This window comes from Puma concolor, chromosome D3 (assembly GCF_028749965.1).
Source record: "Puma concolor isolate L17-30 chromosome D3, mPumCon1.1.hap2, whole genome shotgun sequence".
Lineage (NCBI taxonomy): Eukaryota > Metazoa > Chordata > Mammalia > Carnivora > Felidae > Puma > Puma concolor.
This window is the reverse complement of record NC_141678.1, coordinates 58,544,244-58,566,715: the sequence shown is the minus strand read 5'-3', so window position 1 is coordinate 58,566,715 and position 22,472 is coordinate 58,544,244. Positions and strand designations below refer to the sequence as shown.

The 22,472-nt window shown below is 37.7% G+C and overlaps 1 protein-coding gene across 8 annotated transcripts in view; it reads right to left on the bottom strand.

Annotated features, from left to right (window-relative positions):
- KIAA1328 (KIAA1328 ortholog) overlaps positions 1-22,472 on the bottom strand; it is a 361,755-nt gene that overhangs the window by 65,734 nt on the left and 273,549 nt on the right. For all 8 annotated transcript variants that reach the window (XM_086682787.1, XM_086682788.1, XM_086682785.1 and 5 more), the window contains one exon: positions 6,345-6,453. In XM_086682787.1, the coding sequence (XP_086538913.1) occupies positions 6,345-6,453 (109 nt within the window). The remainder of the gene's footprint in view (positions 1-6,344; positions 6,454-22,472) is intronic.

Here is a 22,472-nt window from a genome sequence, read left to right as displayed (position 1 = left end):
AGAAGTAAAATTATCTCTGCAAATGGCATGATTCTATATGTAGACAACCCTACAGACTCTATAAACTATCAAAAAATCCTGTTAGAACTAACAAATTCAGTAAAGTTCTAGGACACAAAATCAATATACAAAAATCAGATGAATCTCTTTATACTAACAATGATCTAATAAAAAAGGAAATTAAGAAAAATTTGAATTTATAATAGCATCAAAAGGAATAAAATACTTGGGAATAAATTTAATCAAGGCAGAGAAAGATTTGTACACTGAAAACTATAAAACACTGATGAAAAGAACAGAAGAAGGCATAAACAAATAGAAACATAGCCCATCTTCATGGATTGAAAGAGTTAATATTGTTAAAATGTCTATACTACCCAAAGTAATGTATAGACTCAGCAATCCCTACGAATATTCCAATGGCATTTTTCACAGAAATAGAAAAAAACTATCTCAAAATTCATATGGAAACACAAAAGACTGTAAGTAGCTAAAATCTTGAGAAAAAAAAAGTTGGAGGCATCATATTTCTGGCTTTCAAATTATATTACAAAGCTATAGTAATCAAATCAGTATGCTACTGGCATGAAAACAGATAGACAAAGCAATGGAACATAATTAAAACCCTGAAATAAACCAAAGCATAAGTAGTCAGTGAATTTTCAACAAGGATGCCAAGAATATACAAGTAGGAAAGGATAGTGTCTTCAATAAATGGGGCTGTGAAAACTGGATATTCACATGCAGAAGAATGAACTCTTATCTTGGACTCTTATCTTACATGGTATAAAATAAAAAAACTCAAAATGGATTAAAGTCTTAAATGTACCATCTGGAATTGTAAAGTTCTGAGAAGAAAACAGGAAAAAAAGCTCTTTGACATTGGCCTTTGAAATGATATTTTGGATCCGATACCAAAAGGCAACAAAGGCAGAAGTAAACAAATGGGACTGCATCAAAGTATATAGGAAACAATCACAAACTGAAAGAAAATATTTGCAAGCTATATATCTGAGAAGAGGTTATTATCCAAAAAAATATAAGGAAGTCCTACAATTCAATAGCAAAAACAAAATCAAACCAAAAAACAGTCTGAATAAAAAATGGGCAAAGGACCTGAATAGACATTCTTCTAAAGAAGACGTAGGAAAATACTGTCTTTAAGACAGAGACAAGTTTAAGTTCTAGATTGCAGGGTATTTGAACCCTTGCAGCCTGGGCTTAGTGTAATGAGGTCCCAGTTTTCCAGTATTGTCAGCCTGGTTCCTCAGTCTCAACTTCAATGGGCAAAAAGTCTCCACAAGCTTCAAATCAGCTGTGCACAAATAGTTGTCTGTGAGCATGATTGTGTGCAAGCACACTATAGACAGCTTATCAAGCCGTAAACTCACAGCAAATTTTTCAGGACAATTAAGCATAGGGTTTGACAGCAAAGGACCGCAGTCATAAAAAAAAAGAACAAGTTTAGCTATTTTTGAGCTATTTTTTAAGAGCCCCCAAAGACGCTATTAAACCTTTGAAAATATGTACTCAAATATGTATTCCTACCCCCGCAACAAAAAGTAAGCTCCACGAAACCACCCCTCTCCAACATATCTAAAACACAAACAAAACAAAATAAAAATGTTCAACTCTGTGTTGTGGTAAAAAACTAATTTCTTTGAAAAAAGCTGGAGTAGAGAGGTGAACAGTACTTCCTAGAAATAGGCCAACTATAGCTCCAGCTCCCCAAATTCAGTAATTGGGCATAGTTTGGTGAGATCTGCTTTTCTCTCTTCACATCACATCACATCACATCACATCACATCACATCACATCACATCACATCACATCTCTCTCTCTCTCTCTCTCTCTCTCTCTCTCTCTCTCTCTCTCTCTCACACACACACACACACACACACACACACACACACACACACGAGGGCAATAGTATCAGCCTTAAGTCTTATGAATCAGGACACAACAGAAAGAAGCCTTTTGATTATGGAGCATAAGTCAAGCTAACACCTCACACAGCTCCCCTAGGTGGGATATGTGTGACATTCCTCAGGCACTCTTGGTGGCCCAAGACCAAAGGAAAGGGAGAAAACAATGGTTAACTGATAGAGATCACAGTCATGCAGGACATATGAGTCTCCATCAGTTTACAAACGTTTTAGTAAATTACAAGAAAAAGGCAATCTAATCAATAAATAGCGTAATCTCCAGAAATGTATAGACTCAGTTTCCTGGAGCCCCAAGTTAACAAAGGCAAGAAGGAAATGGCAGGTAAAATTAAATTTCCTTATAACTTGCAGCCCATTGACAAATACTTGAGACAGGCAGAGTATAACATTTCTCCAGAAATTCCCTACTGTCTTCATGTTAATGCTTTACTAGAGGGAAAAACAACCCTAGCCTGACAATAGCTAGGCCTCCAGTATTTTAGGAGTCTTCTTTAGCATATGAAAGTGCTTCTGGAAAACTCCCTTTTGCCTTGACCTCCCCCAACTCCATAGTATATAATCAGTCCCTCCTTACCAGCCCAGTGCAGCTCTTTCTGCCCAAGGGTCCTATCCCCATGCTTTAATAAAATCACCTTTTTGCAACAAAGACATTTCAAGAATTTTTTCTTGGCTCTGGACCCCCACCAACACTCCCCACATCGCATCACTTTTACTTTTTACACCAGGGACTGAGAATGTAATCCTGGTATATGCCTCTGTTTATCAGTTTGGAACAATTACCAATGAGAGTTGTCATATGACTGAGAGAGAGAAACTTCGCTGGCATTTTAAAAAGCAACAAGATTTCTGTTTCACTGAACAATCCCACAAGATACTGTCTTCATTTTAATATAAAGTATATTAGATCTCCATACCTAGATAGAAAAATATACCCACATATAAAGAATATCCAGCTGTTAATATGCTTTTTCTCACTAAATTTGAAATAAAAAATTTGAAGATCCAAAGCTACATTAATGCAAATATCTGTCTGTTGCAAGTATACTTTTTGATTAAATTGGCATACATCAAGTACAATTAGAAAGGTTATTTATAACGAAGAAATACATAATTCTGCATCTTAATGGGGATGACAATTACAGCTGATGGTTGCTAATTAACATGACTTCTTTTGCTTTGGGTGTCAGATATTTCCTGAATGATCTTTCTTGGTGGCAATGGGCATACTTAATTCTGGAAGGCACAAAAGGGTTAATTATCAGTAACAGTTGTGCTCATAACAAATTAGTTGGTAACCTGACCAGCTCTGGTTTCACCTTGGAGACCAGAGGATCAAGTGGAATCTGTAAACTCTGACTCTGGGTCATGGCAGGAGAAGCATTTGTTGAACTCTCTGATCATAGGTGCACCCCCCACCAGGTGTTCAGAACGACAGGGAGGAAAGCCCTCTAGTCCTCTCTCCAGGGGAAGTGGGTTTGTGAGGTGTTACCTGTGCCAGTGAGGCAGAAATGCATGGCACTGTTTGGTGCCACAGCACCACGCTCTTGTGCCAAGATGACTGCCGCGCTTACTCTCTCGGACAGCTCAGGGGTGTGTGACCAATGCTGAAGGCCAGACAAAGAAGCACCGCAGCCCTCAGCACAGAAAACTATAAAGCCTCCTTTGCTTGTGCTGCAAATTATGTATTTATTTTGTTAGCATGAGATAGATGAATATTTCTACATATAAAGGTGCCCAGCTAAAATCAGGATAAGCGATATTAATGTCCTATGGTCAGTATTATTGAACCTTGAAAGCAATAAACTTTATGAGTCAATAAATATTACATTTGCAACATAGTTAACATTCCTTTACTGTCTCTAGCACTTATTACACATTGTAACCGCAAGTCTACAATACATTATTCATATTTGGGGTGTCACCAAGTGATGGATTGCTGCAGGAGAGGCTGTCCTTTAAATAAATCAACAAATAAAAATGCAAATGTTAACATTTTCAGCCACAACTTTTTCCATCTTGAATGGGGAATGAAAATTTCACATTATATTGACAGGCAGCAGAAAGAACAATTAACAGCCCACATTGTGAATGAGAAAGATGACTTTGCACGCCTGGTTTTATCACCTGCACATGGAACCATGTGGGACTCTTCTAGGTGTTAGTACTTATCAGAGAATAAACAAGAACCTTTTTCCCACCAGCATCTGTCCCACCCTCATCCTCTTTTGCAAGTTTTGAAAATTCCCAGAATTAAGGGTGGACAGGCTTTTACTCTTGTTCTCAGTACCTTCAAAGGTTTGTTAGGATGAAGAACTGAGTTTTGTCTTATATTAAGAGTTTGTGTGTAACTGAAAAGTAGTCTATATAAAATTCCTTTTCTACACTTTGAAATAAAAATAATTCAAATAATCCTGATTCTGAAGTCTGGAAAGCAACCACTGTGCCTTCCTGGTAACTGATTTTCATAGTACTGGATCTTTTTTTTCAACTCTGCGCTTTGTATAATAGACCTATGATATGCCATCATGCACTTCTAAGGATGAAGTCCAGTGTGTTGCACATCGTTTTTATGTAGCCAAGTACTCATTATTTAAGAAACCTTTGAGAAACTATATTCAGCTGATTTGCAGTATTAAGAACTAACAGAGAATTCTTTTTTTTCGGTGCGTAAATATGAGTCTTCACAGCAAATTTAACCTGGGCTTGTAAAATTGTACAAAGTTGATATGGTCCATTCAGAAAACGTGTGCTGAGAATGTTCTACAAAATTCTTACTGGGGAAATATTTTATTCTTCCTTTTCATGCTTCTCTCTAAACTGAAATGCAATCATCAAAAACACATTAAAGTAGCATTAAGGATCTCACTTTAATCTTCAATAGGAAAATTCACTAAGACTGAAAATCCAGACCATTTCTTTTTTTATTTTTATTTCTGAGAGAGAGCATGCATGCACAAGCAGGGGAGGCGCAGAGAGAGAAAGGGAGACAGAGGATCCAAAGTGGTGTCCGTGCGGACAGCAGAGAGCCCAACGGGTGGCTCGAACCCACAAACTGAGAGGTCGTGACCTGAGCCGTGAGATCATGACCTGAGCCGAAGTAGGACACTTAACCAACTGAGCCACCCAGGTGCCCCAGAAAATCTGGATCATTTCTCCTCTTTACCTGTACCTCCTCCAGAGGAAGCCTTCAAGGTAACTGAGATGGACCTTTGAGTACAAGCATTCAGCCACACTGCTAAGTGGTCCAAGGAGGGAGCCCTCGCAACATTTCAGAACGACAGCTCTCTGTGGGTACTTGGAAAATGCTAATAATGGCAGCATTAAAAATAAAAGAAAGGAGTAATGGACAAAGAATGTGGTAAACTGGTTAAATTTTCTTTCAGTTGAGGGTCACCTTCAAAATAAGGAGGCTGTCATTGTCAACAATTACAATATTTAAGATGATGGACTTTGGAGTCTGAAATGCTACTTCTACATCTTATTGGCTGGGTGACCTTAGACAAGTCACTCAATCTCTTAGTTTCCTAATTTTAGAAATGAGGATGATAGCAGTACCTCTTTATAAAGCAGTGATGAAGATTAAATGAGATAATTCATAAAAAGTGCTGGGTACATAATAGATGCTAATAGATGGCAACCATTATTACTGTCTTCTACATTAGAGTTATTTCCCCAAAGTTCTTTATAATTAAAATGAAGTCTTAAAATCTATATTTATCTGATAAGATGCTGAGAATTTAAGGCTCAAACAATAGTATTACCAAGAAACCCTAAACTATGCCTTTTTGGTGTTGATCTTTATATATTCAGCTTTAAATGAATAATATGGCAGTCGGCTTACTGGATGTAAGAAATTTTAATACCCTATTTCTTTCCTGAGTCCAGAAAAGGCTGATCAAACTACTAACTCTTCAGATGTTTCTAGTATCAGTAAATGTTGACAGACCCTTTAAAACTGTAATACAAAACCCACCATAATTTTCAGTATCAATTAATTCAATTGGTTAAACTTATAGTCAAAGTATATAACCATTCTGTGATAAATTGGGAAAGACCTACTGCTAAGCACATTTTCTGATGAATGATAGGATTAGCTTTGCATTTCTTTGGAAATCCTCGCCAATAACCAGTTTCAATCAAGGCAGGGCATGTATAAAGGAAAGGGCTCCATGAGTTCAACCTGGCCAAATCCAGATGCTTCCACATAAGGCCTTTCTTCTGAGTAATGGTTATTAAGAATTGTCAAGACTTTCCACTCCGTATTAAGTAGCTCCTCCCAAATGCTCTTACCTAAAGAATATTAAACCCCCTCTCTCAGCTCCTCCCGTTTGCACTCTCTCTCTCAAAAGAAAAAAATAAATAAATAAAATAAACATTAAAAGAAAATAAACCACTTACCGGGAAGTGTCATGCTGCAGTGATGATGTGGTTGTGATTACAAGCTCCTTTTGGCTTCCTGTTGTCATAGGAGATGTGGACGCATCTTTTCTAATTCCTGCCAATGTCCCTGTATGAACAATAAAGGAATTAATTTGGGCTTTCACTAAAAGGAAATGGAAAAATCCATTCTGAGTAATATATTAAACATTACAAAAATCCCCAAGCTTGAAAAGTAAGCTATTTCTTTTCTCTGAAATGAAACAATGGCAGGTGGAAAAACTCAGTGGGTTGTTTTGATTTTGTAAACATCAGAGATCCACAGTATCTTGTTTAAAAAAAGTACATCTGTGCAGTAACAGACTGGCTAGTGGTTTTGTTTTTAAACCTGATGGCCTGTCATCTTCCTGCTGATTTGAGTTTACTGTGAAAATGCCCAAGAAGGTAGATTGCTTTATTTTGTTCCCTTTCCCTATCCTAAGAAGAGATCTTTCTTCTCTTTGAGCCCAGGACTTTGTACCACCTAGGCCCCTAAGTTAAACCCAAAACATTCAAGGTAGGCATAAATCTTAAATATTTCTTTCAAAGAACTAGACACTGGGCTAAAACAAATGCCTGCTTGGAAGAGATGCTTACCTAACCATTCTAGGGCTGATCTGGTCTCTGTTCCTTTCTAATAAACAATGTTGAGTTGATAATTAGTTTTCTCCTCTGGAGTGCTCAATGAGATGGCATGGACAGAAAGGTTTTTCGTTTCTGTTTGTTTTCTAATTATTATTATTTCTAATGATATTATTTCTAATAATAATTTTCTCCTTCTCCTTTTCCTTCGAAGACTGTTAGAATCTCATTCACAGTTTTTCTTCTGGTTCCTGGGTAACAATTGTGTAGGCTGCTTAAAGAACTTATATGGGAAGATGTACTTTTTGTTTGAGGGAAGCGTAACTATTCAAGTAAGACAAAGATAGCTTTGATGTGTACGGAATACCAGACCCTCAAATGCCAAGAATACAGTATGATAATTCTGGGAATGGCACCATTCAGGTGTGACCAGAGAAAATCAGGTCTAGAGAAAGCAAGAGTCTTCTATCTACAGAGATTAGCATCAAAACAATCACCGTGATCCTTGGTATTCAAAAGCTATACTCAATACTAACTGTTCTTTATTATGTACTGAGGTGAAGGATGAACCACCTAAATGCACAATTCAGTCCTCTTTGTATACACAAGTTTGTGGGACCCTCAACCCAAACCAATACATTTTCATACTAGACATAAACTCCACCATTACCTATAGTGCATTCAGTCAGTAAATATTTAGCAAGTACCTAATCATGGGCAAGGGCTATTGCCAGGATTAAGCTCAGACTTAGTTTAGGGCAGGGGAAGGAAGGTGTGAGAGCAGGAACACGAGATACTCTAAACAATCTGGTAATCATAAATAACCCAAAGTAGTATAAGGTAATAACAGCTAACAGACACAACAATATGCTTAGTGTGTGCCTGGTACTTCTCTAGGCCTTTGCCATATATCATTTATCTTTTTTAAAAACAGCCTTATGGGGTGGCTCGGTGGCTCAGTTGAGCATCCGATTCTTGGTTTCAGCACCGGTCATGATCTCACGGTTCGTGGGTTTGAGCTCCGCATTGGACTCTGCACCCACAGCACAGAACCTGCTTGTGATTCTCTCTCTCTTCCTCCCTCTCTGTCCCTCCCCTGCTCATGCTCCAGCATGCACGCATAAATAAACAAATACACTTAAAACAAGCTTCATTATAATTTGAATGCCATAAAACTTAACCATCTTAAGCATACAGTTTGAGAAAGAGTAGATTTCTATAGCTTATGAAAGCATGGCCACAACCCAGTTTTAAAAATATTTGTCATGAGATTCACTTGTTTCTTTTTACAATCCAGGGTTAGAATATTTTCTCACAGGGGGCCTGGGTGGCTCAGTCGGTTGACAGGCGACTCTTGATTTCAGCTCAGGTTCTGAAATCACAGTTTGTGAGTTCAAGACCCACATCAGGCTCTTTGCTGACAGCACAGAGACTGCTTCAGATCCTCTGTCCCCCCTCTCTGCTCCTCCCCTGTTTGTGCTCTCTCTCTCTCAAAAAAATAAATAAACATTAAAAAAAATGAGCTTCTAACACATATTTTATAAAACTGAGTATTTCGTCACCCCTAAAAGTTCCCTTACGTGCATTTGTGGCCAGTCCCTTCTCCCTGTCTGTTCTGTTTGTATCCGCACTCTAGCTCTCTCTCTCTCTAGTTTTGCCGTTTCTACAAATTAGTTATATTGATCCTCATAAAAACCCTTTGCAATAGATACTCAGTTTTATATCTCATTTACAGATAGGCAAAATAAGCCATAGGGGACTTACGTGACCTGCCCAAGGCCACAAAGCTACTAAGTGAAGGAGCCAATATTCATGTCTAGATAATCTGATCCCAGAGTTTTTCACCATTAAGCTCTTCCACCATAATAAACAGAAAAGTCTGAGGAATTAAGAAGTGGAAGAGATCACATATCGCTATAGGATTTAAAAAGATTTAATGCAGGCGGTGCTATTGTGATAGGAAGGAATAAGTAGCATGGAATCAGCAAAAGCATTAAATTAGAAACCTCAAGGCTAAATATTTAATGTATTCAGGAAGTATTTATTGAGCATCACTACGTCCTTGTACCTTGCTAATCACTTTAAATCACTTTACATGCATTATCTCACTATTCCTTACAACAGTCCTTAAATTATATTATTGCTCTCATTTTCTAGATAAGGAAGGTCAAGCCCCAGGTCCAGTATCACACAGCTAGTAAGAACAAGGCTGGGTTTTGATTTTGTATGGCAAACTGATCTTAAACATTGTGCTAGGTGGCTCAAAAGTAAAACACAGCAGCAACAAACACAATTAAAAAAAAACAACAACCTGGTCTTTGGAGAGATTATTTTCGTGGCAGAACCTGGAATAGGTGGGACAGAGAGAAGGGAGGGAGGTAAAGCAGCTCACAACTCCTACAACTGTCTGGACAGAGTCCTGGGTGAGGTGAGGGGAGATTAATGGGCAAACAGGGATACGACCAACAGAAAGGGATTTGTGGGTGAGGTGAGAGGGAAGAAGAAATGCCCAGCAGTGAAAGAACATCATTATCTCTGTAATCACTACTATAGAAGACCTGAACATTATTTATTCTGTTTTGATATTTCTATCAAAAATTTAGTGGAGACAGGTGACATTTGATGGGGACAATTTAAAGAAGGAATTGTAACAGAGGGTCCAGGGACTTGCATGGCATCCATAGATACACTTTGGATTGTGAGTAACTTGTTCTGCAAGATTAGCAAACATTTCTAATAAATTTTCACTTGATAAATGAGCGATGTCTTGCAATACAAGTAGTATGTGATGCCCAATGTCACATGATCACAACTGAGCCAATGGTTCTTTTCTCTCTCTCGCTTCAGGATTGTGGGTGATCATCTGCTATGCTCAGATACTCAGTCTCAAGCAGTGGTGTTTGGCAAAAATCAGTGATTTTTCAGAATGTGGGAAGGTGCCCACAACTGGCACTAGTGTATTTTTTTGTCACTTCAAAGCACCTATGGACAGTCCTTTGCTTTTCCATACAAGAGTAAGCTTAGGAATGTTTTGCCTCATTCTAGGTCAGGCTGCCTGCAGATATAGACCTTTTCCTCTGCTGCCTTATTGCCAGTAACATTAAACATAGTATCTGACAAGAGTTTATTAATATTGTACTATAGTCAACATCCATTAGTGATAATGAAAGTCATTCTACATAATAACCCTCCTCTCTCTTGTCTCCTTCACACCAGCCACGAAGGTTTTCAAAGGTAAGTGCAGGTTAATTTGTTTATTTTTCTTTATATTTCGTATTTTCTTTATTATTTTATATTATATTACAATATTGTAATCATTTTTATATGAATATTTTTGGGTTGTGGAGCGAATCATCGGAGTTTCCATTATTTCTTATGGGGAAATTCACTTTGATATACGAATGCTTTGGATTACAAAGCATGTTCCTGGAATGAATTATGCTTGTAAGCCAAGGTTTTACTGTACTTCATGAATGTGAGACTCTGTCATAGCTGCAGGCACAATAATGTGTGTATATGTGCTCATTCATTTTTCTAAGGAAAAGAGCCATAGTCTTCATCAAATTCTAAAAGGATATGAGACTGCTAAAAGTTAAGAACGATTGCTCTAAGACATAGGACAAGCTTATTCCTTTTTCTTGATACTGTAAATTCTATTCCTTACTAAGTTTCTGGGAAGCTAAATATCAGCTTTTAATTATGTTCATTTCTTCTATACAATTTTATTTAATATTAAGCATATCAACAATTACATATAGTTATGCATATTCATAGAACTACACATCTCTAAATTTATACACACACACAAAGACAATATGCATTTAAAAAATAAAAGTGCTGTTAAGAATATTATCCATTAGGCTGATAAGTTTCATAAATATGTTTGAATATGTAAATAAACACATACATATATTTTTGCACACACAGAACTGAACATAATGGAGCATATCTTATTTACATCTAGGGGGGTTTATGTCCATCCATCAGTCAATATCTCATGGTAAAATAACTTCTTAAAGTTCAACTTTGAGGAAAACGCTGTTTCTGGGCCCTTTGTTTTATTTTGCATTTTAAACGTCCCTGAGTTATAGTATATATTCAGTTTCATTTAAAGAATAAATGACAGGGGCACTTGCATGGCTCAGTTGGCTAAGCACCCAACTCTTGGTTTCAGGTCAGGTCATAATCTCATGGTTTGTGAGATCAAGCCCCACGCTGGGCTCTACACTGACAGCATGGAGCCTGCTTGGGATTCTCTCTCTTTCCCTCTCTCTCTGTCCCTCCCCCGCTTGCATGGGTGCGTGTTCTCTCTTTCAAGATAAACTTAAAAAGAAAGACAGAATAAATGATAAAGACAATACCAAAACAAACCCTTTGCAGATTAAGAAATAAAGTGGCAGCACTGCCACCTGGAAGCATCACTAACATCCATCCCTGATTACAACCTCTTCTCACTTCCAGGAGCCAGCTACTATTGTCATAATTATTCCCTTTCTATTCTTTACAGTTTTACCACTACGGTTGCATTTCAAAAACGTGACTTAATTTTGCTGCTTTTGAACTTTATAAAAATAGAAATATACTAATATCTACTCTTTTGAAGACTTCTTTTGCTCAATATTAAATCCATGAGATTTATCCATGTTAATGATTTATGTAGCTGCAGTTTGTTTTCTTTGCTATATAGTATTCCACTCTATGCATTATGACTTTTTATTCATTCTATTGATGGACATTTAGAGTATTTCTGGTTTGGGACTATTATGGAGAATGCTTGCTGTGGCAGAGGCTGCTAGTTACTCACCAAAATTCCCTTCTTCCTGGGCACGAGGTAGAATATATTTCCTTTTTAAAAAAATTTTTTTAATCTTTATTTATTTTGAGAGAGAGACAGAGTGTGAGCAGGGGAGGAGCTGAGGGGAGGGAGACACAGAATCAGAAGCAGGCTCCAGGCCCTGAGCTGTCAGCACAGAGCCCAACACGGAGCTCGAACTCATGAACCGTGAGATCATGACCTGAGCTGAAGTCCGACGCTTAACCTACTAAGCCACCCAGGCGCCCCGGTAGATTATATTTCCTTTCCCCTTATAATTATGTGTGGTTGAGTGGAAAACCAGTGGATGTGTTCTGTGCCATTTTAGGTCTGTCCTATAAAGACCTTCCACATGTACTCTTCATACCCTTCCTCTTCCTTGCTGACCTGCTATGGCAAGGCCAACAGTTTCCTGGAAGGGGCCACAGAGTAAATATACCAGGCTTTGTGGGCCATTGAGCTCCTGCTGCAAATATTCAGTTCTGTTGCTGTAGTATGAAAGCATCCACAGACAATATGTAAAAATGGAAATCGTATCCTAATAGAACTTTATTTATGAACACAAGCAGCAGGGCAGAGGTGACCATGAACAAAGTCCGCTAACCAGTGTTACTATAACACTCAAGGTGATCTTGGAAGAAACTTCTTGTTCCTTAAGCCATTGATATTTTTTCTATTGGTTACCACAGTTTAGACTACCCAACTAAATACAGCTGCTATGAACATATATATTTGCTATAAATACATTTCTTTCAGAAAACAGAGGAGAGAAAACAATATTTTCTCATTTACTTTTTAAAAAATTGTGGTAAAATAACACATTTATCATTTTAACCATTTTAGGGTGTACAGTATTAGGCATTAGGTATAGTCACAATGTTGGGTACCCATCACACTATCTAGTTCCAGGACTTTTTCATCACTTCAAACAAAAAACCTGTAACAATTAAGCAGTCATTTTCCATTTTCCCATCTCCTAAGGCCCTGGTGACCACTAACCTGCTTTGTCCCTTCTGGATAGTTCATATAAATAGAATCATACAACATATAGCCTTTTGCGTCTGGCTTCTTTCACTTAGCATAATGTTTTCAAGTTCATTCATGTTAAGCACATATCAGAACTTCATTCCTTCTTATGGTTAAATTATATTCCATTGTACAGATATGCTGCTTTTTGTTTATCCATTCATCTGTTGATGGGCATTTGGGTATCCCTGCCTTTTGGTTACTGTAAATAAAGCTGCTATGAACATTTGTGTACAAAATTTTGTTCAAACACCTGTTGTCAGGCACCTGGGTGGCTTAGTCGGTTAAGCGTCCGGCTTCAGTTCAGGTCATGATCTCGTGGTTCATGAGTTGGAGCCCCGCATTGGGCTGTGCAATGACAGTCTGAACCTGGAGCCTGCTTCAGATTCTGTGTCTCCCTCTCTCTCTGCCCCTTCCCCACTCTCACTCTGTCTCCCTCTCTCTCAAAAATGAATAGACATTTAAAACATTAAAAATAAATAAAAGACAATTAAAAAAAATAAACACCTGTTGTTGATTATTTTTCTGAGTACAACTGACGGGTCATATGATAATTCTATGTTTAACTTATTCAGGAATTACCAAACCATTCTCTATAGTGGTTCTATTATTTTAAATGAGGGTTCTGATTTCTCCACATCCTCTCCACCTTGTTATTTTCCATTTTTTAAATTATAATAATCTTAGTGGGTGTGAAGCAGTGTCTCATTGTGGTTTTGATTTGGATTTCCTAATAATTAGTGATGTTGTACATCTTTTCATGTGCCTACTAGCTATTTGAATATCTTCTTTAGAGAAATATTTATTCAAACCCTTTGCCCAGTTTTTAATTTAGTTGTTTGTTATTGCATTATAAAAGTTCTTTACATACCCTGGATACCAGACCCATAGGATATAGGACTTGCAAATTTTTATCCCATTTTGTGGGGGTGTCTTTATATTCTATAGAAAGTGTTCTTTGACACAATTTTTAAAATAATTTTCATAAAGTCCAATGTATTTTTTCTTTGGTTGCTTGTGCTTTTGGTGCCATATCTAAGAAACCACCGTCTAATCTATGAAAAATGAAGATCTGCACCGATGTTTTCACCTAAGAGTTTTATAGTTTTCATTCTTATTTTTAGCTCTTTGATTAATTTTGAGTTAATTTTTGTGTATGGCCTGAGGTATATAAATGAAGAGTCCAGCTTCACTTTTTTGCATGTGAATATCCAATTAGTTGTCCCAGCACTATTTGTTGAAAAGACTATTCATTTGTTGAATTGTCTTGGCAACCCCTGTTGAAAATCAATTGGCCAGAAATGTATGGGTTTACTTCTGGATTCTCAAGTCTATTCCATTGATCTGTGTGTGTGTGTGTGTGTGTGTGTGTACAAACACACACACACACACACACACACACACATATCCTCATGCCAGGTATAGGTATAATTTCAATATAGTTTTGATTACTATAGCTTTGTAGTAAATTTCAAAATTAGGAAGTATGAGTACTTCAACTTTGCTCCTCTTTTTCAAGATTGTGTTGACTATCTGGGGACTCTTGAAATTCTGTATGAATTTTGGAATTGATTTTTCCATTTCTGCAAAAAATGATATTGGGGGTTTGACAGGGATTGCATTCAATCTGCGGATCACTTCGGGGAATATTGACATCTCAACAGTATTAAATACTCAAATCCATGAACACAAAATGTCTTTCCATTTAGGTCTTCTTTAATTTGTTTCAGCAATGTTTTGTACTGTTCAGTGTACAAGTCTTATACTCTTGGTTAAATTTGTTGCTAGGTATTTTATTGTTTTGATGCTAATATAAATGGAATTGTTTTTTTTTTAATTTCAGTAGTTCATTACTAGTGTGTAGAAATGTAAGTGATTTTTGAGTGTTGAATTTTAGACTGCCACTTTGGTGAATTCATTTATTAGCTCTAAGAGTTTTTTGTGCATCCTCTAGGATTTTCTATATGTAAAATAATCTCATTTGCTAAAAGTTTAACTTTTTCCTTTCCAATTTGGATATGTTTTATTTCTTTTCTTTTTTAAAAAATGTTTATTTATTTTTAAGAGAGAGCATGAGAGAGAGGGCAACAGAGGATCTGATCCATTCCAGGCTCTGCGCTGACAGCAGAGAGACTGATGTGGGGCTTGAACTCACAGATTATGAGATAATGACCTGAGCTGAAGACAAGAGCCAGACGCTTAACTGACTGAGCCACCCAGGCATTCCTATTTCTTTTTCTGGTCTAACTGCTCTGGCTAGAACTTCCAGTACAAGGTGGAACGGAAGTGGCAAAAACAGGGATACTTGTCTTATTTCTGATCTTGGGGGTAAACTTTCAGTCTATTACAATTGAGTATGATATTAGTTGTGGGTTTTTCATATTTGCCTTTTATCATGTTGAGGAAGTTCCCTTCTATTCTTACTTTGTTAATTGTTTTTATTATGAAAGAGTGTTGGATTTTGTCAAATGATTTTTCCATGTTGGTTTGATGTTTTTTTATTCCTTCATTCAATTTTGTTTGAATTAGCCTCCATGCCCAAGGTGGGGCTTGAACTCATGACACTCAGATTAAGAGTCACATGCTCTACCAAATGAGCCAGCCAGACACCCCTCCCCTTCACTCTATTCATATGATATATTGCACTGATTGGTTTTTGTATGTTCAACTACCTTTGCATTCCTGGGCTGAATCCCTTTTGGTTAGGGTATGTAATTCTTTTAATAGGCTGCTGCATTCAGTATTGCTACTCTTTGATTGAGGATATTTTTATCTGTTTTCATGAGCGATATTGGCATGTAGTTTTCTTGTGATGTCTTTCTCTGGCTTTGGCATCAGAATAATGCTGGCCTCTTGAAATGAGTGAAGTAGTGTTCCTTCTCTTTTATTTATTTATTTTTTTTAGAAGAGTTACAAAAGGATTTGTGCTAATTCTTTAAATATTTGATAGAACTCAGCAGTGAAGTCATCTGATCCTGGGCTTGTCCTTTTTGGGAGGTTTTTGATTGCTGATTTAATCACTTTACTTGTTATGGGTCTACTCAGATTTCCTATTTTTCTTGAGTCAGTTTCTGTAATTTGTGTGTTTTTAGGAATTTGTCCATTTCATCTATGGTTGTCTAATTTGTTGGCTTTTGGTGTGTTTATTGTTTGTCTCACCTCTTACTTTTTTACTCCAGGAAGCAATGGTGTGTTCACTTTGCTTTTAATGTTTGCAAGGAATGTCCTACATGTAGTTTCTTCTGTTCTGAGAAAGTTCAGACTTAGGAAAAACAAAGACAGTCCCTTGGATGAACCCTTTAGGAAATAGACAGGTGCAAACAGACAAACACAATTCCTTGAGAACCAGATCTGCTCTGCTTCCTCTGGGACCAGGTGCTCATTCCTGGAACTCAGGATGTTGTCTTCAAGTGTGCTGCCATGCTGGGGATGGGGGTGGGACAACGCTAAATGGAAACTTCACAAAGTTCTCCTACCATGTTTCAGTGGCCTTTTTCCTGGCTAAGCATTTGCTTGCTTTTTGGTAATCTTTCACTATCTTCCAGAGTTCTGATAATGCTGATTTTGGCAGTTTTGCTAGGGTTTTCAGTAGTTCTGGGGGTTGGGGGAGCCTCTCTGCCATTTTTCTGACATCTTCCTGACTCATTAAGCATAACTCACTAGCATAATTCTGATACCAAACCCTGAAAAGATCATTACCAAAAAAGGGTATTATATACCAGTATCTTCCAATCAGCGTAAATAATCAAATTCACAGAATAAAGAAGAAAATTCATCTCAATAGGTACACGAAAAAGACTTGATGAAATTCAACACTCATTATGATAACAATTCCCAGCAAATGAGGAGGGAACTTTCTTAACTTGATAAAGAACATTTACAAAAAAACCCACTATAGCTAATAAAATCATACTAAATGGTGGAAGACTGCTTTCCCTGTAAGATCAGGACTTCCCTATGGAAGTTCACATTAACCATTTTATTTTACACTATAAAAGAAGTCCTAGGAAGAATAATGAGTTAAGAAAAAAAAAGAAAAAGCATAAAGACTGGAAAGAAAGTAGTTGTTATGGACTGAATTGTGTTCCCCCACTTCATCCAAATTCATGTGTTGAAGTCCTAACCCTTAGTATACCTCAGAATGTGACTGTATTTGGAGATAGAAGCTTTAAAGATGTAATTAAGGCTAAATGAGGTCATATGGGTCACCTTTAATTCAATATGACCCTTTGTCCTTAAAAGAAGAGAGAAATACACTAGGAATGCATGCTGCTAGTGAAAGGCCATGTGAGGATACAGAAGGCAGTCATGTGAAGACCAAGGAGAGAGGTTTTCAGCGGGGAATGACTGGAAAAGACCATGATGGAGCTCTCACGAAGAACTGGAAAACTACTATATCCTAATTGTATGGATATATACAGTTGTCAAATTTTATCAGACTGTACATTTGAGACCTATGCAATTTTACAGTATATAAATTAAATCTGAAATAGAGGGGCGACTGGGTGGCTCAGTCGGTTGAGCGTCCGACTTCAGCTCAGGTCACGATCTCATGGTTCATGAGTTCGAGCCCCGCGTCAGGCTCTGGGCTGATGGCTCAGAGCCTGGAGCCTGCTTCCGATTCTGTGTCTCCCTCTCTCTCTGCCCCTCCCCCATTCATGCTCTGTCTCTGTCTCAAAAATAAATAAACATTAAAAAAAAAATTTTTTTTTTAAATCTGAAATAGAATAAAAGAAAACATTAAAAACCCTACAGTTTTGGGGCGCCTGGGTGGCGCAGTCGGTTAAGCGTCCGACTTCAGCCAGGTCACGATCTCGCGGTCCGTGAGTTCGAGCCCCGCGTCAGGCTCTGGGCTGATGGCTCAGAGCCTGGAGCCTGTTTCCGATTCTGTGTCTCCCTCTCTCTCTGCTCCTCCCCCGTTCATGCTCTGTCTCTCTCTGTCCCAAAAATAAAAATAAACGTTGAAAAAAAAAAAACCCTACAGTTTTCTTGATTCTTAAGGCAGTGCTGTTTTTTTTTTTTAATATATATTTTTTAAAGAGAGAGAGAAAGACAACACATAGGGAGGGGCAGAGATACAGGGAGATAGAGAATCCCAAGCAGGCTCCATGCCGCCAGTGAAGAGCCCAATGCAGGGCTTGAACTCATGGACCGTGAGATCATGACCTGAGCTGAAATCAAGAGTTGATGCTTAACCAACTGAGCCATCCAGGCGCCCCAAAGCAGTGAGGTTTTCAAGACCACACTCCATTGATATCTCTTTGACATTGCCAATCATAAGGATTTTGAAGGGAGAAGAATATATATTTCTTAAATCACTAAATCACTGTAGGTACTGAGGATGAAAAAGCTAACTTATTAGATCTTAATGGCCAGGAAACAGGGCAAAGAAACAGAAAGATCTACCTACCTACCTACTTAATGTTATATTAATTCATACAACAAATATATAGTGAGCACCTACTACATGTTAAGCAATGTTCTCATGCGGACACAACTGTAAAATATGGAGTGTTCATATTCTAGTGGGAGAAGATGTACAATATTCAAAAACAAGTAAATTATATAGTATTTTGAGATACTTCTTTCTGCTGTGGGCAATGGGAAATGTAGAGTCTTTGCTTTAAGTGACAATATTCCATATACAGCAACTTCAACTCTTAATCCTGGTCTCTTGCAGTTGAATTCCTTTTTTTTTTTTTTTTAACGTTTATTTATTACCGAGAAACAGAGAGAGCATGAACATGGGAGGGGCAGAGAGAGAAGGAGACACAGAATCTGAAGCAGGCTCCAGGCTCTGAGCTGTTATCACAGAGCCCCATGCGGAGCTTGAACTCACAAACTGAGAGATCGTGACTTGAGCTGAAGTCAGACGCTTAACCGACTGAGCGCCCCAGGCGCCCCAGTTGAATTCCTTTTTTAAAGGGACTGAGCAGGACAATTTAATCTACATATCTGGGTTTATTCATACCCCTATATTATGGTTGTCTTCTGTGTTCTGTTGATAAAGGCTTCAACTTTTAACAAATCTTTTAGCTCAGACTTCTGGGAATCAGAAGCAGCATCTTGTGATATACATTTCTAATGATTAAACATACAATAATGATGATGATGTTAATAATAAAAGAAACATAAATAAGTGTTCCTTAGAGGCAAAATGGAAATGGCTTCTATACTTTGGATACTCCAACTTGTTTATTTCTTTAATCATGTCACCTATATTAATCTATCATGGACTACAAAGAACATTCACATCATTGCAAGCACAAGCTTACTTAGAGGAACACCTAGGAGCTTCAGAGATTATTCCTCACTTCAGATGAGTCTATAACAATTCTCTTTCAGTAAAAGAAAAATATGTTTGGGAGCCCCTCAGGGGCTGTCAACGAGTGATAGCTGCTGTATATTATAGAGCCTAAAAAAGCCCAAAGACAAAATGAAGGGCACAGTCAATATCGTCAGTTAAATCCAAATTACTTTAGGTTCAGCCTTTCTTGAAGTTTTAAGAAGATTCAGAGGTCCATGAAAAAGGAACAAACAGGAGGTAGCTCTAAATGCAGTAGGGGGCTTTGGGATGGCTTTACAGCCTCACTTAGAAATGGGTGATGCCAAGCCCTGAGGCCTAACATTTTGATTCTGGAACATGTCTGCTCAGTGGCCTCATGGCCTCTGATAGCCTGCCAACATAACAGAATGAAAATGCCCTCAGCTGGGAGGGCTCTTATGAAAGGGAATCAGTGATTGGTAAGAAAAGGGAGGTTCGAGGCAAGTTGGGAGAGGGAAAAAAACACTGCTGAGTAGGGAGGAAAAAAGAGGAAAGAACAGTGTGTGTTTCCAGATTTATGCCTTTGGCTGAAAAGTTCTTGACTCAAGTTCAGATTTTCCTAAGTAATGTCTCCTTGTTTCATATAGCTCAATAAAACTAAAATAGAATATTCCAAGCATTGACAAGTGAAAAACAATTTATATTTTAAGTAATTCTGACAATACTGTATACATTGTTGTGATCCCCAGGCTGTTTCTTGAGACAACAGTGAGGTCTATACTTATATACATATACATATACATATACATATACATATACATATACATATACATGTACATGTATATGTATGTGTGTGTGTGTGTGTGTGTGTGTGTGTGTGTGTGGGTGTATTTAGTATCAAAAAAGTTGATGGAATGGTGAGGAGGATAGAAAAGGTAAAGGGATAAGTGACTGATAATAAAGATTAATGGTCCTGAAATAAACATCCTATGTAGTAATTAGTGATTAAAGACAACAAAGGAAACAAAGAAGAAAAGTTTGTTAAAAAATTTAGACACGTTACGGAGGGGAAAGCAATTAAAGAGACATTAAACCAAGCGGTATAACTTAAGCAATTAGTGCTAGGTCACTGGCCTTATGATAAACAGGGTGTCCAAACCCCTGGCAACACATCGTGAAAGGCCTGTCTCCCATCTGGCTGGGAGCCACCGTAAATACCAACTGCCCTACTCTGTGATCTATGCATGAGCTCCGCGATGAGCAGAAGGACCCAAAGAGGCAACGTCAGCTCCTCAATGATCAGGTGTACCGTAATTTTGCCAATGGCTTCATATAAGAATAAAAGAAGCAAAAAACACACGACAGTCCTTCTTATAAGAAGGAAAAAAAAGGTTAATTCCTGTGAATACCTTAAAACAAACTCTCTTAAAAAGATGAAAAAGGTTCTATTTTTTTTCACTGCAACACTACAACCTTTCCCCATTTAAAAAAAAAAAAAAAGGAAAAAAGCTAATGAAAAAACTAAAACCATGAGTGAACACTGTTCCTGAAAACTTTGCAGAATTGTAACAGCTTTCTCTTGGTTAAATTGATTGGTATAGCAACATTATAAAATGACTATTAGGATTCATTGTGCACCACAGAAAGTGCTGAAATGTCAGCAGACTATACAGCAAAAAGTAATGGGTTCTGAACCCCTGTTAGTCAAAAATGATTTTGTTTCAAATTAGAAATTGATTTTTTTTGGACACAAGCCCTTTCCAGGCTTACAGCTTCTGTAGCTGGGCCCAGGAGAGATTAACCTCCAACACTGGTAGGGCTGGCCTGATGGTACCTTTCTCAAAGTGCCTTTTCCACTGCAGCCCTAGAATGTGGCTGTGGTCTTAACCAATAACACAAGTCATTTGTCCCTTTGCTATTACACTATATTTTTCTCATTTTGCCATTTTATTTTAGTGCTGACACACAACACAAATTTGTTGACAAGTTAACAGAAAACTATGTTAAGCTTTGCCGTGTAACCACCACACCAGTTTTGATTGGTTCTCTATTCTCCGAAGTACAAGGGCTAAGAAAAGAGTGAAGGGTTTCCCATCTCTCAAGGACTAGCAGAGAAAGTAAAGAAGATTCTACCTCTGATATGAAGTCTCTTCAATTTCATTTCTGTTTCTGATAGCAAAGTCTAACAAGACAAAAGTTGGTCTAAGTTGTCCTAACACAATGGAGGTCTGCAGAACTTCTGCCTTATGTCAAAGAAAATGTACTTGTTTTTGTTTCAAGATGTGGATACTTTTTCTTCTGAAGCTTGGACTAATTATCATCTCTCAATCATTTGGGAGAAGATTAAACTATTCCTGGATTAATCATAATTAAAACAAAAAATCATGACAAAGGTGGCAGGTGATAAGGGCACGCTATACAAGATCTAATAAAGCATTGCCCAGTTTTCAAATACATAAATGTAAGAGTGGCTAGAGAGATCATCAAAAGTTGGTTGCTTACTAGCAGAGATGGGCAAGTACCAGCTCAGTAAAAAAAAGAGGTAAATAAGACAGAAGTCAGGGTTAATGGCTGTGAGCAGGAAAAAGAGATTCTTGGAAAGAGGTGTGAGCAGAGGGGGCTCCAAGACTTTTTGTGGCCATTTCTTTCCTGTACATCTCCTTCTACAACGAATTTAGACTTGCTGCATTCTGCTATGAAGTCCTTCCCTTAATAATCTCATGAGAGGGGGCCTGGGTGGCTCAGTTGGTTGAGCATCTGGCTCTATTTAAGCTTGGGTCATGATATCATGTGTTATGAGTTTGAGCACCACGTCAGGCTCTGTGCTGGCAGTGCAGAGCCTGCTTGGAATTCTCTCTCTGCCTCTCCCCTGCTCACACACTCTCTCGCTCAAAATAAATAAACTTAAAAAAAATTTTTTTAGGAGAGATTAAGAAAAAAGCTGCTCCAGAAACAATAGGGAAACATAATTAAATTTGACTGCTTCATTCAACGTTTCATACTGTTACTTTACAATTGATTTATTTAAAAATATCTCACATCTGGGGTGCCTGCCTGGCTCAGTTGGTGGAGCATGTGACTTTTGATCTTGGGGTTGTAAGTCAGGGCCCTACATTGGATGTAGAGATTACTTAAAAATAAAATCTTAAAATATCTGTGACATCTAAAATAGCAAGAATTGCTGGCACTTAAAAGACTATTAGGTAATATATGCTTCAGACTTATGAGGTTTTGTTTTAGCCACAATGTAGAATTGTCCATGACACCCTTCCTATATTTCTAGTTAATTGAGGATTAACTGTAATTGTTAGAGTTTACTCTTCCAGAAGAAATTTATATTCAATTTCCTGTCCTCTTTACTCACTTTGAACATTATTTTGTGTCTATGACCATACTTACTATTGAATCATCCTTATAGTTTGCT